This window comes from Dipteris shenzhenensis, chromosome 13, assembly GCF_047967505.1.
Source record: "Dipteris shenzhenensis isolate YYH24624 ecotype China chromosome 13, Dip_SZ_1.0, whole genome shotgun sequence".
Taxonomy (NCBI): domain Eukaryota; kingdom Viridiplantae; phylum Streptophyta; class Polypodiopsida; order Gleicheniales; family Dipteridaceae; genus Dipteris; species Dipteris shenzhenensis.
The window spans coordinates 49,974,537-49,990,464 of record NC_141608.1 but is presented as its reverse complement, the minus strand read 5'-3'; the positions used below and the strand labels follow the sequence as shown (position 1 = coordinate 49,990,464).

General features: G+C 46.6%; 1 protein-coding gene across 1 annotated transcript in view; it reads right to left on the bottom strand.

Moving 5' to 3' along the window:
* Positions 1-14,994, bottom strand: part of LOC147895532 (uncharacterized) — a 101,305-nt gene extending 86,311 nt beyond the window's left edge. The window contains exons 1-4 of the mRNA XM_087383559.1: positions 14,402-14,994; positions 14,068-14,196; positions 13,774-13,968; positions 13,613-13,660 (exon numbers count right to left, since the gene is read on the bottom strand). Coding sequence (XP_087239685.1) covers positions 13,613-13,660; positions 13,774-13,968; positions 14,068-14,196; positions 14,402-14,626 — 597 coding nt within the window. The 5' untranslated portion in view covers positions 14,627-14,994. The remainder of the gene's footprint in view (positions 1-13,612; positions 13,661-13,773; positions 13,969-14,067; positions 14,197-14,401) is intronic.
* Between the last annotated feature and the right edge of the window lie 934 nt (positions 14,995-15,928).

Sequence of the window (15,928 nt, the reverse complement as noted above, 5' to 3'; positions counted from 1 at the left end):
AAAGACAAACATGTAACGGCTATGTGGCCAGCTTCCAATAATCTATCTTATGAAATAGCTTCTGTAACACCCATAGTCTTTCTTGTGGCAAAGAAATATGCCAACCAATGGAGTAGGCCAAATGGCACACAATCTGATCAGAAGGCAAAACCAAACCAAGTAATAAAATACGGTGCCAATCACATGCATGCAAAGGTAGGAGTTAGTATTTGGCTGCAAGGCCAAATAAATGAAGAGCCTGCATAAGATGCCGTACATCCGATGCTGAGTTCCTGAGAAAGAAGAAATCATATGCGTAGGCATGTTAGTAAAAGGAGCACCTCCAGGAAAGTCAATGCCATGTAAACACTGGTGCGAAACCAAATCATCCATATGCATCAGGAGAGCATGGGTAGCAATGGCAAAAAGCAAAGCAATGAGAGGGCAGCCCTAACAAACCAGTGACTATGGAGAAGAGAGGGCATCAGATAAGAGGGCAGATGCCGTGCCCCCATTCTAAAGCCAATAAACCACCTTTTGCATTTTAGGTCCGAAGCCCTGTTAGAAATTACCCAACAGAGGGTACGCACAGCAGAAGACTTATAGTAATGCCCAGGAGCTCACACAGTGTGGTGCGGGGTGTGGAATCACAAACTTCTTTACTTGATGTGCATCACATAGATGTGCAGACTCATCGATAGACAATGAACCAGCCTCACCAAAATATATTTCCGTCCAAAACTATGGACACAATACAAAAGATATAGATCCAAAGTCCCACCAATGGTGTGGTCCTCTGCTCTTACCACAAGGTCCTTCTCCTATCAGCCAGTTATCTCTAGACTCCAGCCCGCGTGCTCCACCTCGAGCTTCTGTAGACTTTCCGTCCAAATCCCTTCCACCTTGCTGTCTTTGCACCAGCCTAGGTGGGCAGCACTATGAGCTAGGTCTGCAGCTCTACAGCTCTCTTGTCTCCTTCTGGATGGAGGCCCACAAGTGGCTGATCTGCTGCTCCTGCTGCTCCCTGAACTGCTGCTCCAAGTGATAATGAATGAGGCCACAAGGACCTCCTTTTATAGGGCCCCAAGGGCTGGCCAATATACCGACCAGCCTGCAGCAAACTGGCCGACCAGTCTATGGCTGGTCCAGCCCTATAAGGGCTCTAAAACCAGGGCCCTTTGGCCCTCCAATTTAGGCAAGGGCCCAACCTTATATAAAGCATGCCACTGCCCCCTAGCAGCCCCATTTGCTGATCCACATCTGCGCCTGCACATCCTGCCATAACTGTGCCTCTGCCAGGCCCTTTTCCAATTCCGTACAGAGCCGTACACCCTGTAGATGTCAGCGCCATGTGATAGCCTTTTATTCCGGGTTCCTTGTGCTGGCTACTGCTTTGCCTTTTGCTGCTGCAGATCCCCAGGTACCCTCCATCTCTTTGATTCTTGCCCACATAGCAGCCATGCTGCTGCTCATGTGTCAGTCTCTCAAACCCCAAGTTCGCCCCCCCCCCCATGCTCTCCTCATATGGGGGCTTACAGATGGGGAGGTGACCTTTCCAACAAGCCCAACCGCTGCATGACATCTACAATAAAATCTCATCTAACTGTGTCAAATGATTTTCCAAATATCTATCTGAATGATCAAAACATCCTAATGCGTATATTTGGCATATTCAATACCAATACAGGCATTGCAATGCTATCCATGATTTGCCTACGAGACACAAAACCATATTGTGCTGGGTGCAAGCCTCTATATAAGATTTGTGAAAACGCAATACCAACATTTTAGACATGATCTTATAGCACACGCATTAAGGTGATTGGCCTTCAATCCAACAAATGTTGTCATATCTTGGGAACCAAACGCAGCAAGCCTTTCTTCCAAGAAGAGGGCAAAGAACCGCCGGGCATCATTGATCATGTACAAAAGAATAGGGCTAAATTGATCCAAAATTCAGTAAATAATTCCACTATGAGGCCATCCCAACCCCGGGATTTAGAACGCCCCAATTTAGATAATGCCCCTTTCAGCTCTTGAGTCTTTATCCATGAATGGCAACTCCAACTCCAACTCCATGAATGGCCCTTTTCAGCTCTTTATCCATGAATGGCAACCCCAATTAGATAATTGCCCTTTCAGTTCTTTATCCATGAATGGCAACTCCAACAAATCTAGGCCACCCCAACACACTGATTTAGAACGTTCCAATTTAGATCATGCCCCCTTTCAACTCTTTCTCCGTGAATGGCACCTCCAACAACTCTGCCTCCTCTAGAGAGCGAATTGGATGGACATGGCAAAGGAAAACGTCTCTGGCAACAACTTTGCAGATAAAGAGGGAGGAGGGGCAGCACACAAAGCTGCAAAATAATGATGGACCACATCATGAAGTTGTTGATTACTCATCGTCCAGGAGCTGTAAAGGCATGCATCTTGCGAGATGTATGTAAGCTTTGGAAAAATCCTTGGAAGAGCAGCCCGTATCCTGCATGGCTTTTTTAACGAGAGAAAAGCTGCCATTTTCTTGATTTCTTTTTATCATTCTGTGCCAAGCAATTAAGGGCAGCTTGAAAAACAGTTTGCTGACTGCAAGTTAACCAATGTTGCTGTGCAGCAGCAGTAAAATGCTGAATCTGAACCTTTGCATCAGCCACTTTCTAGCGCAAATCACTCAGGTAGCATTTGCCATATTCTTTAATCAAAGTCTGCATACCTGAAGAAAAACAGTCCCATGCCCAATCCACATCTACCAAAGTATGCAAGGTGAACCTGGTAATGAGTCCCTTAACCATGACCGAAAAAATCTTTTGGAGGGCAATGGCCCATCAGTCACTGGTAGACCAAAGCACAAGGTCATAAAAACCAGAAGGTGATCTGATAGACGCAATGTGTGTAATCCAAACTCATGTCACAAGTAAAGTCATCAAATTGCCTTGCATGGGATACTCTTTGGTCAGATCCGGGAGGCTTTTCTGAGGCATACATTGATAGAGACACCATTTTCTATACGGAGACACACGAGAATCCAAAGAGAGGGCTGCAAACAGTAACAGGATATACGTGGGAATCAACTTACAGGAAGACATTGAGAAGAGACACTGGAATCCGAGGTTCTGGGGGTGTAGCTGCCCTTTCAAATCACATCTATGGCCGCTCATATATGTGATGACACGTGGGTCCGGTTCCAGTGGACTTTAAGAAAGCATTTGACACAGTACTACGCAAAAAACTGTGGGAAATGCTAGAAAAGATGCAAGTCTGCCAAGCACTGAGAGAAGCCACCCTTAGACTATATGAGAAGGTGCTACCCGAACTGGCACAACCACTAGCTGATGGCACCTACAACCAAGGGAAGATTTTTCATTGATCAATTGAAAGAATGGATGAGAGCCCACAGTAAGGAGGGGAGTTCAGATTGCAGGCTATGCCCTACTCCATCTCATCTACGCAAATGATGTGGTCCTCATTGTAAAGGACAGAAAAGACATGCATACACACCTAGATGCATTGGGCAAATTCTGCACTAACACTCAAGAATGCAAGCAAACATTGCCAAAAAATTCATGGCAATCGGGACGGGAAACAAGCACATGGCCTTCATGTTTGAAGGGGAACCCTTGGAAGAAACCACCTCATACAAATATTTGGGACTTGAGTTTGGGGAAAACTACAGGTGGAACGAGTGTGTGGAAATCAATACATGGCCTACCTCAACAAGCTCAAAAAGATGGATGCAAACAGGATCCCATGCAAGGCAATGGAGGCCACAAGAACCGCAAGGTGGCACAAAGAACGGACTAAAAGGATGGAGCAGTGGGAAATATGGGCTGCCAATATCCCAAAAGGATGGACAAGAAATCAGAAATCTTGTCATGCAGAAAATGCTACAAAAACGATGGCAAGACCCAAGGCCAAAAATGGACATCTACAAACGAGAAATCAATCAAATGGACATGTATGAAATGCAGAATTATCTCAGAGAGGACATATTATGGTACAAAACGCCATTTAATCTGCAAGCAAGGACCAGCTCTCATGAATTAGAGGTGGAGAAGGGTAGGTGGACAAAACCCGAAATGCCCCGAAATGAAAATGTGTCCCCCAAAAGAGAGAAAAAATGAGAAACATATGATCCTCCATTGCTGAGTGTACCCATACATCAGGGAAAAATACAGCAGCAATGCCACCAGTCTGAAAACCCTTCTGAGATGCCAGCCCAATAGCTAGTACACCGCAACAAAGTCCTCAATAAGGTGCAGCAGTTAGAAAAATATGTGCTTGCAGCATAGCATAGCAAGCAATATATAAATATTTCTCAAATTCTGGATGTAACAAACCACCATCATTTTGATAGTGGTCTCCAGTCCCATAGGTCCTGAAGGGTTTCCAGAGGACTTTAATGCATGGCATGCACACGTTTCCACATGGTTTTGCCAGTCACAGTATCCTGATGGACCGGCTGCCCCCCTTCCAGTACAACATGAACGCACCACCCAAGTCGAGGGGGATGGACTCATCATCAGACCCTAGTACCTTGAGGATAGAGGAGTGGGGATTGAGGCAGGGAAATATACCTATAGAGCAGCGGATCTGCAGGTTATGCACACAGGAGACAGTTGAGACAGAGGAGCATTTCTTATGTGTCTACCCAGGCTATTATGAGATTGGGGACACTATCATTGCCTCTTTCACGAAGGGCAAGGCTTTGATCCACTCTCCTGACTGATCCACTTCCACGATCAGGTCTGCATTGGGCTCTATTTGATCAAGATGCAACGACACAAAGAGACGCTGCTACAACAGATCAGACAACAGCAGGTATTGCAGCACCACAGGATGCTGAGGCAGACCGACCACAGCGGCATGTCATGGACTTCTATGCATTGGAGTTGGCTCCAAGCCACCGAGGGGAGGAGAAGTTAGCAGACATGCACGCAGCATGGATCAACGGAGAGAGACAGGACAATACTTACGAGCGAGAGACGCAGAGTCCACACACGACATAGAGAGCAACCAAAGCACGCACGATTGAGGTTCGACCCATCTCCGCTCTCCTTAGAGGAGACCACCCGACACGAGGCATCACTCTTGATATAGCTCTTCGGATACAGAGGTCGAGGAGACGCTGCTACGACTGATCAGATAGTAGCAGGTATTGCAACACCATAGGATGCTCAGGCAAACCGACCACAATGACATGTCATGGACTTCCATGCATTCGAGTTGGCTCCAAGCCACCAAGGGGAGGAGAAGTTAGCAGACATATCGCGCAGCATGGATCAACGGAGAGAGACAGGACAGTACTTGCGAGCGAGAGACGCACAGTCCACGCACGACATAGAGAGCAACCAAAGCACGCACCATTGAGGTTCGACCCATCTCCGCCCTCCTTAGAGGAGACCACCCGACACGAGGCATCACTCTTGATATAGCTCTTCGGATACAGAGGTCGAGGAGACCACGCCCTCTACCACAGCGGGAGACAGCCCGACAGATGCAAATCTGAGATACCTTTGTGGCCCAATGGAGAGCCACCACAATGCCGGGTTTCGGCTACTGAGTCCCAACTTTCTCAGTTTTTGTTGAGAGATTTTGAGCTATATAGTTCAATGCCTCAAACTTTTCACGTGGAAGTGCTTTGGTGAAAACGTCTGCAATGTTGTCATGTGTTGACACATAGATCATACTGATCTCTCTGCATGCAACTTCTCTCTGACGTTGTGATAGTGAACCTCAATGTGCTTCGTGCGAGCATGAAACACATGATTCTTTGCCACTGCAATAGCACTCTGACTATCAGTGAGAATTGGAGAAGGACCCTCAAATGAAAGATGAAGATCAGCAAATAAACGACGCAGCCAAACACATTCAACTGTCACTGTGAAAGCTGCCCTCTACTCAGCTTCACATGAAGCGGTAGCCACTGTAGATTGTTTCTTGCTTAACCAAGAAATACAAGCTTTGCCCAAAAAGAAACAATTGCCACTTGTGGACTGTTGCTGAGCCCTAGCGCACCCTTTGTTTCATCCCTTTGTGACTTGTATGAGTTTCTTTCCATTTGTTGTACTTTGTCCCATAGGCCCGTGAGGCCTCCGTGGACGTTAATACATCTCGCCAGTAGCAGGCAATACCTTCACAAATGATTGCAACAAGCCTATGACCCCAGAGTTCTTCATTGACTCTCCGCCCCCCCTCCCCTAGCCTCTCCGCCCCCCCTCTCATAGCCTCTCCGCCCCCCCTCCCGTAGTCTCTCTCTCTCTTGTAGTCTCTCCACCCCCCCTCTCATAGCCACTCCGCCCTCTCGTAGCCTCTCTACCCCCCCTCCCGTAGCCTCTCTAGCCCCTCTCTTGTAGCCTCTCTGCTAGTCCCCCCTCCCCCCCGCCTCTAAGCATTCAGTGTGGGTGATGATGCTCGTTTAGTAGCTCCACCCTTTCTGCTTGTTGTATCAGTTTTTATCACTCTCATAGACGGTCTTCCGAAGACTTTAATAAACTTTCCTTCTTTCTTTCTTTCTCCACTTCCCAGCCCTCCCAGATGCTTCACCTCTCAGCCTTACTCCCCCACTCACTAGCCCTCCCTTTGCCCCCCCCCAATCTCTCCCGCCTTCCTTTTCAGTTCCCCTCCCCCCTAGACCCCCGCCTCCATTCCCCCCCCTGCCACCATTCCCTACTCCCCCACCTTCATTCCCTTCCCTCCCCCTCCTCCCCCTGGCCATCAAGGAAATTAAAATATTGGTTCAAGAACAGTGTCATCAAGCAGAGTTTTCATTAGGTGACAAGCCAATTTTTTTCAAGGACCTACATACAATATGGGATTGGCACAGGCACTTAAATGCAACCAACACCATTATTTGGACGATTCTTTGTACAAGGATCACCAAAATCTTTCCGGTACATGGTGCATACTTTCCAAGTTTACAGACCAGCCAGTCGGCCCATTTAGGGCTGCCTGGTCGGTTACTTCAAGGGGCCCTTGGGGCCTATAAAAGCAGAGGCCACACGCCTCATTTCACATCCAGCATAGCCAGCAGTTCCAGGGCAGAAAGGAGCAGCAGGAACCTACTCTCTAGGCCTATCTACAGGAGGCGAGAGAGTGCAACAAGGGCTGCAGACTTAGCCAGGAAGGTCTGGACCTTGGCTGTATTCTAGGGCAGCAAGGTGCTGAGATCATCACACCTTCTGGAGCAGCCATTCACAAGCAGGTTGGAGCAGTGGAACAGCTATCTTGGGGCCTACATTCAGGAGGACCAAGGGGACCTGTGTGCTGCAGACAAAGCTTGGCAGAGGCTGCCCACCTAGGCTGATTCACAGGGCAGTAAGGTGGAGAAGAACACACTGGACGGACGGTCTACAGACGCTGAGGTGGAGCACGCGGACTCGAGTCTAGAGATAACTCGCTGATAGAAGAAGGACCTTGTGGTCAGATCAGAGGACACACCATTGGTGGGACTCTGGATCTATCTCTTTTGTATTGTGTCCATAGTTTTGGACAGAAATATATTGTTTTGGTGGTTTCTCTATCTGGCTAGTTCATTATCTATTGATGAGTCTGCACATCTATTTTATGCACATAAGTAAAGAAGTTTGTGATTCCACAACCCACACACACACTGTGTGAGCTCCTGGGCTTACTATAAGTCTTCCGCTGTGCATACCCTCTGTTGGGTCTTTTCTAACACATGGTATCAAAGCCCAAGTAGGAGGCTCACAGGTGTGGGAGCCTGAAGGCAGGGACCTTGCTGAAGGACGACCCTGATTCAAAAGCTCTTGGGAATCGACTTCCACGACTGGAGGATTGTGCCCTTGCAAGAAGGAGGGTGACTCGGGTTCAGTCAGGTGCGTTTAAAAGTTCACGGTCAAGGTTATCTGGAGATGTACTTTTGTTGCAGACCTTGCCAAAGGAAGGACCGGTTGAATTAGACCCTCAGAGCATGGTGCCTGGAAGACTCCAAGTTGTTCACTCATTATGAGGGGGACAACTGGAAGATCGTGACGGCTGGTTTGCTCGAGTTCAGAGGCGAGAATGTGACTGAAGGAGGTGGTGCCAGGAGGTGCTACCAAAGATGGACCTGTGTACCAAGATGGTGTGCGGAAACGGAACCGGACCTGGTGGAGCAAGAGCCACTAGATGACAAGCCAAGAAAAGATTTCGACATTGAAAACTTCCAGAGGACTACGACCAGGGAGTTACTGGAGCATCTTCATCGACATCTTGGCATTGGGCCGAGATGTGTCGCTGAGAGGGGGTGTTGGAAAGGTCACCTCCCCATCTGTAAGCCCCCAAATGACGAGAGCGTGGGGGAGGGAGACCTAGGGCAGAAGATGCCCAGAGAGAAGAGAGAGACAAGGGCCTGCCACATGGGCAGCACCTCACAAGAGAAGAAGGCTGCAAAGGACGGAACCTGTGGAAGGAGCAGAAGGCAGGGACAGCAAGCCCTAGATCTGACCTGGCAGGGCACGATGACATCAGCAGCAGTACGGTTCAGTACAGCGCTGCACACGTGGCTGGAGAAGAGCCTGGCAGAGGGCAGAACCAGCAGCAGCAGGGTGGCGCTGACATGGCTGGGGCCTGGGGGAGCAGCAAATGGGGCTGCCAGTGGGAAGAGGCATGCCTTATATAGGCTCGGCCCTTGCCTAGATTGGACGGCCCAAATCCCTAGAAGTGTGGGCCAAAGGGCCCTAGTTTTTGGAGCCCTTAAAGGGCTGGTTTTGGGGCAGACTGGTCGGCCCAAACAGACCAGCCAGTCGGCCCATTTAGGGCTGCCTGGTCGGTTACTTCAAGGGGCCCTTGGGGCCTATAAAAGCAGAGGCCACACGCCTCATTTCACATCCAGCATAGCCAGCAGTTCCAGGGCAGAAAGGAGCAGCAGGAACCTACTCTCTGGGCCTATCTACAGGAGGTGAGAGAGTGCAACAAGGGCTGCAGACTTAGCCAGGAAGGGCTGGACCTTGGCTGTCTTCTAGGGCAGCAAGGTGCTGAGATCATCACACCTTCTGGAGCAGCCATTCACAAGCAGGTTGGAGCAGTGGAACAGCTATCCTGGGGCCTACATTCAGGAGGACCAAGGGGACCTGTGTGCTGCAGACAAAGCTTGGCAGAGGCTGCCCACCTAGGCTGATTCACAGGCAGTAAGGTGGAGAAGAACACACTGGACAGAAAGTCTACAGACGCTCGAGGTGGAGCACGCGGACTCAAGTCTAGAGATAACTGGCTGATAGGAGAAGGACCTTGTGGTTAGATCAGAGGACCACACCATTGGTGGGACTCTGGATCTATCTCTTTTGTATTGTGTCCATAGTTTTGGACGGAAATATATTGTTTTGGTGGTTTCTCTATCTGGCTGGTTCATTATCTATTGATGAGTCTGCACATCTATTTCATGCACATAAGTATCTATTGATGAGTCCGCACATCTATTTTATGCACATAAGTAAAGAAGTTTGTGATTCCACAACCCTGAGCTCCTGGGCATTACTATAAGTCTTCCGCTGTGTGTACCCTCTGTTGGGTCTTTTCTAACATGAACAGCCCCGCATAAGCTGTGCCAGCTTTCCGTATGTTCTTTGCAGGCACCCATGATACTGACACCAGCCTCCAGCCCTCCAGATCTGCTGCTGGCAGTGCTGTTCTGATCATGTGGCATCCCCTGGCCTGCAAAGCGATCCCATTATGCACTCCTTTGTGCTGCCCACATGGCAGTTCATGTGCTGCCCATGTGGCAGCCCCATGTTCCCTCTTTTGAATGCTTGAATGCTGCCTACATGGCATCGACTATGCTGCCCATGTGGCAGCCACAGCAGCCTTAGTACACCTCCCCATGCTGTCCTCATATGGGGGCTTACAGATGGGGAGACTTCTCCAACATTTCCCGCGTCCAAATTCTCACCCAGGTGCTGTGATTCAACCAAAGGAGCTGAGTTGAAGATCTTTTTTGAGGTTTCAGTGGTATCAGAGCCAGCCCTGTCACTTTCTTTGGTGGTAGCAATCAAAGAACTAACAGATCAAGTCATAAAAGCAGCGAGATTGGAGGAGCCTGCAATGAGTTGTTCAACGCAAGAATTCAGACGAGCAGCTCCATATAGGATCGCAAATCAAAACAGCTCCATATTGGATCACACATCAAAACAGCTTGCTTCAGCCAGTTAGTTCGACCCAAATCAGGCTCAAAATCCTGAGCGAATTCATCTATGGACAACCCCAAGTATTTGTGAAAATCCTCTGTGGAAGATTCAACCCTGTTTTCAGTCCCAATCAGCTTATTTGGATTCAGCTTTGCCCAGAAAATCCTTTTACTGATCTATTGTTTCATATTCAACTTTGTTCAAGCTTTGGGAGCTGCCAAAAAGTGCGATTCAGAACAGCCTGCCTTGCTTTCAATGATCCAGTGTTATTTTCAGCCTGATCTACTTTGTTAAAGCAAGAGAATCCAAGAGTACTAGTCGTCGAAGCAAATACCTCGATTTCAGCACTTATTCTAGGAGATTATGTCCAAGCCAAAAGAAGTTATCAAAGGCATTCTCCTAGGCTTATCTTCAGATCACTCCCTTCAAGGAAAAGACTAAGCTTCGAAAGTATAGGGGTGGTTGACATCCTAGTATCCGTGCCCAATTAAGTATTTAATCCAAGACAAAACTTCAAGATTTGATGCATTCAGCCTCAGTGGTCAAGTTGATGAAAGAAGGTTTGTGAGAGAAATTGTGACGGATAGTAGCAAGTGTCAAAAGGAAAGGATGGGGATATCCTCAGAAGGAATATGGTACTTGCACAAAGTCAAAAGAAGTTTCAGCCTCCGAAGCCAAGGGGTTGATCAAAGCCCTTCAAAGGAAAATCTAAGTTCACTCGAGAACAGCACAAGACCTTCCGAAAGGAAAGAAAGTGCTTCCATTGTGTAAAAGAAGGGAATATGGCTGCCCAATGCCCCAAAAAATCTCAAGCTTTGAGGGAGCCAAAAATGCCTCAAGAACTGCCAAGACCTTGGTGGGAGCGGTTCTCGATGTTCTGCGAGAGTGGCCGATCCCGAGGCCAAAGAGCTTTGCCTTTCATGGGGCAAAGTAATACAGCAGAGTGTGCTAATTTCATTTGATGCAGATGCAACAGATAGCTTCCTCTCACATGATCTCGCCTTGCAACTAGGGATCAAGACGAAAGAACTCGAACAGCCTCTTGATGCCCGACAAATCTTTCACAATAGCAATACCTCCACTCACATGCAAGCTCGGAATCCATGTACAGGATTGTGGATGAAGAAGACTTTTTTGTTTCACCTTTGGACCAATTCGATGTAGTTTGGGAATGCCTTGGTTCCACATAAAAGGGTTCATCTGGTGATGCCAAAGAGAATGCTTGTTTTCAAGCATAGAGACAAGGAACATTGGATTGTTGCCAAAGGGAGAGGAGAGACCATTCTAATTGTATCAAGTGTATCCGTTGGAAAAGCAATAAAACCCTCTACTTCTACTCACATGACTTTTGTTGGAGAAAAAGAAGATAAGCCGGAAGCTGAATTAGATCCTTAGGATAGAGAGAAATTCCAGTTACTAGATACTTCCAAAGATTGTTTTTCAGATTCTTTGCCAGGGATCCACCTCCAAAGCAACCCGAAGGTCACACCAATGAGCCCATTCCAGGAAGTGAGCCCCCAAATCGTCCACTCTTTCGGTCGTATCGAATGTGTGTAGATTACAGAGCCCTCAACAAGATGACCATTGATAATAGGTTCCCAGTTCCTCACATAGACGATGTTATGCACAGGTTGAAAGGAGCCATGATTTTCAGCAAGATTGATTTCAAGAGAGCGTTGTTAGAAATGACCCAACAGAGGGTACGCACAGCGGAAGATTAATAGTAATTGCCCAGGAGCTCACACAGTGTGATGTAGGGTGTGGAATCACAAACTTCTTAACTTATGTGCATAAAATAGATGTGCAGACTCATCAATAGACAATGAACCAGCCAGATAGAGAAACAACCAAAATAATATATTTCCGTCCAAAGCTATGGACACAATACAAAAGAGAGAGATCCAAAGTCCCACCAATGGTGTGGTCCTTTGATCTTACCACAAGGTACTTCTCCTATCTGCTGGATATCTCTAGACTCGAGCCCGCGTGCTCCACCTCGAGCGTCTATAGACTTCTGGTTCTCTCTACCTTACTGCCTGTAGATCAGCCTAGGTAGGCAGCACTTACTAGCTCAGTCTGCAGCCTTCTTTAGGTCTCCTTCACCTTCTGGGAAAAGGCCCAAGGAAGCCCTATCTGCTGCTCCTGTCTGCTGTAAATCTGCTGCTCCAGAGAATGAGATATGAGGGCACAAAGGCCCTCCTTATATAGGGCACAAGGCCCTCCTCTAGCTTTTGGAAAAACACAAGCTAGGCCTGGTCTATAAAAGAAGAGCCCTGAGCTCTAAGTTGTATTGAGAATTGTACTAGACACGTTATTTGTCATGTCATTATGCTGTCCTTTTCAATTGTTTGGAATACTCTTGATCTGGGATCTCCTTTGTGCAATATCATGGTAAATATGCCTTCTTGGTACACTCCGTACCAAAGTAGGGGGAGGACTCATTCACATCCACTCTGAACCTTCGCACTAATGTTTTGCGAATTATGGGATGCTATTAATGGATATCTTTCCTTAAAATTCAAGTCTTGATCATGAGAGAGCATGGGATCGATATAGCACAGTACTCTCTAAAAAGGAGCACCTCAAGGCATGGAAGAGGCAATTTCAAATGAATATGCAATTGTGAGGCAAGTCAAAAATTTGGCAATGCTACGTGGTTTTGCTTGTTGTACGGCGTATCAGGCATTTATGATTGCAGCATATCACAGAACATAATGTTACAGCTACAGCAGAAACTCTAAAGGACCAAAATATTCCCAGCAGAAGAAAAGGTGTCACTAAGGTTAGTGAGGTAGGCCCTTGGGACTTCAAACTAGGGCTCACTTAGGCCTTCAAATAAGGTATGGTAGTGGTACGATTCTCTTCAGCATCACCTTTCTATATGGGAGGGCCCATCATTTTCGTTCCTTCTGGACATCTCATCTCTCCACCTCAATCAGCACGTCTAGGCATTTTTCAATTCCCATTCAGCCCTGCATTGCAACACCACGTGCCCTCCATCTTTGAAATTTCAAGAAGCTAAAATTTCGGCCTGGCAACTGTCCTTTACTCAGTGGTGCACTACAGGGTACCATTAGGAGAGGAGACAAAGATTCATATTTTTCGCCATACATGACTCGCCAATTTATTTCACATGTCAGCTGACAGCACAACCAAGTCTGCAAAGATACTTGGGCCTACAAAACCAACTGTCATTACTCTTGTGCAACTATAGTGGGAAAGACGTAGAGCACATGTTGATTTTTGCAAATGCTTTACTCATCTCCAAGTATGCAAAAAACAGAGTATTGCAAATTTTGTTTGCTGTTCTTTTGAAGTTTTGACATTAAATTTAGTGCTATGAAGGTTTTGATCCAATGCGAGGCTTTCCTGGCTGCAGAAAATTAACATAGACTTCCAATCTATTCTGTTCCAATTCCGCCTCTCCTCTCTCCTCAACACTTTTACCGCACACTTTGTGCACCCAGAAACATTCACGCTGCTTTATGATAGAACATAGGATGGCACACCTTCACTGCAACATCATGTTTAGCACCCTTGATTCTTGCTCGGTGAACCTGCACAATCACATAAGTTTTTGCTTCTTGCTCATGTCGACAAAAAGAAGTAAGACTTCGATAGAAGAGTGCAATTCCTTTGATAACGCTACTATCTGGAACTTGACTTCAACCTGGGCAATAGAAGCAGAACCAATTGGATCTTTGTGAAACTCCTCAAATAGGTCTTCTGTTGCCATTCCCAATTCCCGTTCAAGAACTATTTTCATACTGGGAAATGGAGTTGAAGGTGCGGCATCGCAAAGGGTCACGAGCTTCCTCACCCAAGCATCTGGGGCCAAATCCGGTTTACCTATCAGTTGCGCTACCTGTTTGCCATAACAATCATCTGTGAGTCCTCAGAAACCGCAAAAAATGCACTCTACATCGTGACTTCCGCCACAGAAGGAACAAAGAGTTAGGGGCACCTTTAAAAAGAAACCTCCAAGTTCAGAACACAAGGAGTGCACTTTTGTAGCGGCCCATTCGTGCTGATCCTCCCAAGCTTTGTCTTGCGCCTCCTTGTTCTTAAGAAATCGTGTCCGTAATTGACAAAGCTGGACCATAATGAACCTCATCCAAATAAACAAGCTATGAAATCTTCCGATCTAACTAGACCAATATGGTCGCTATTCGTTCTCGTGCACTTTTATGAATGCGTTTTCATATACGGAGAAACTAAAAGAGGCTAAAAGAGAGGAGAGAGGGAGAGAGAACAAGGAAGATACAGACACTTGCAAACACACTGCAATAAAATGTCACCTTGTAACTCGCATATATAGCAAGTGAACGTCTCCAGAACTGCATAGTTCTGTCAAGGGGCTTTTGCTTTTCCAACCACGTTCCATGAAGGGAATGTAAACGGACGGACCTCTTTTTCTCATCTAGAACAAGGCCCGCCCAGTTCTTAACATGATCTTCAAACCACGAAGCAGGATGCAAGCTTAAATCCTTATTCCGCAAATCTTCTGTCTGTAGATGAACCATGCTTGCAGTCGACGAACTGTCTGGCGTTAGAGCAACATCACGCTAATGTTCTAGTCATCCAAACCAGGATCGAATTGTCGCATGGAAGCTAGCAAGGCCCAGATATATCCATACAATTCATGAGAATTCAACTTGCGCGTCTCGATTAAGGCCCAAGATAACCACTGGGAACCGTGAACATGACGACTCCCACGGAGACAGGGCCGTAGATTGCAGATATGGAGCGCTTTGGAAGGCAAGCAGCAGAGCTAGAGAAGCTCCACCAATCCCACCAAGGAGATGTTTGTGGATGTGCTTGCAAGACTCAAAATGTAATTTTGATTGCAACCCAATCATCACGAGCAGCTGCTGTTGGCCTGCTCGCTCACTTTTCCATCCACTCTACTAACGAGTAGTTTGACCCCTCTATGACTGGTTAGAGACCCGCTCCCTTGAGTCTCACGTTGGATATCTTTAATTTCAAGAATAAAATTTCAAGCTTCATTTATAAATCTCAATATTTTAATGAAAATTTCCATCTACATCTTGATTAACACTTAGCATTGCCTACATGACTCACTCTCTCTCTCTCTCTCTCTCTCCATGTGTGTGTGTGCATGGAGTCAAGTGTATGTATGCTCTTGTAAGCGTATGTATGTAGGCCTATATGTCTACACATTTACATGTGTGTGTTTGCCTAGTGGACACACATGCACATCTGTTAATTCTCTACACATGCTTGAGTGTGTGTGTCTCTCCACACATGTACAATTACTCCTCTCTCATCATGCACACACCTCCACTCTCTCTCTCTCTCTCTCTCTCTCTCTCTCTCTCTCTCTCTCTCTCTCTCTCTCTCTTTCTCTCTCACTCACACACACACATACATGTATGTATGTATGTATGCATGCATGCATACATACATAAATACATACATGTTAATATTTATATGCCAATCTTGTGTTTTTCCATGTGTCAAGCTCGAATTTTATCCAACACTTCTACCGCATCATTGCCCTTTGGACTATTTTTGGCCACGTTAGAGTACCGTTTCGTAGTCTGGCTCTCGTGCACAATCAGTTTGCTGTCTCTTTTTTTCTACCTCAGCTGTTGCATTTTTGGGTAGCACATATATTTTTTCTGCCATACTGGGCCTCCGCTCGCGCGGCTAGCATTTATTGTGCCACGTATGTGTCTATATTCATATTTATATAGTTATATTGATATCTATATGTATATAAATAAATAAATACATGCATACATACATACATACATACTAATGTTAATATTTATATATCTATATGCCAATCTTGTGTTTTTCCA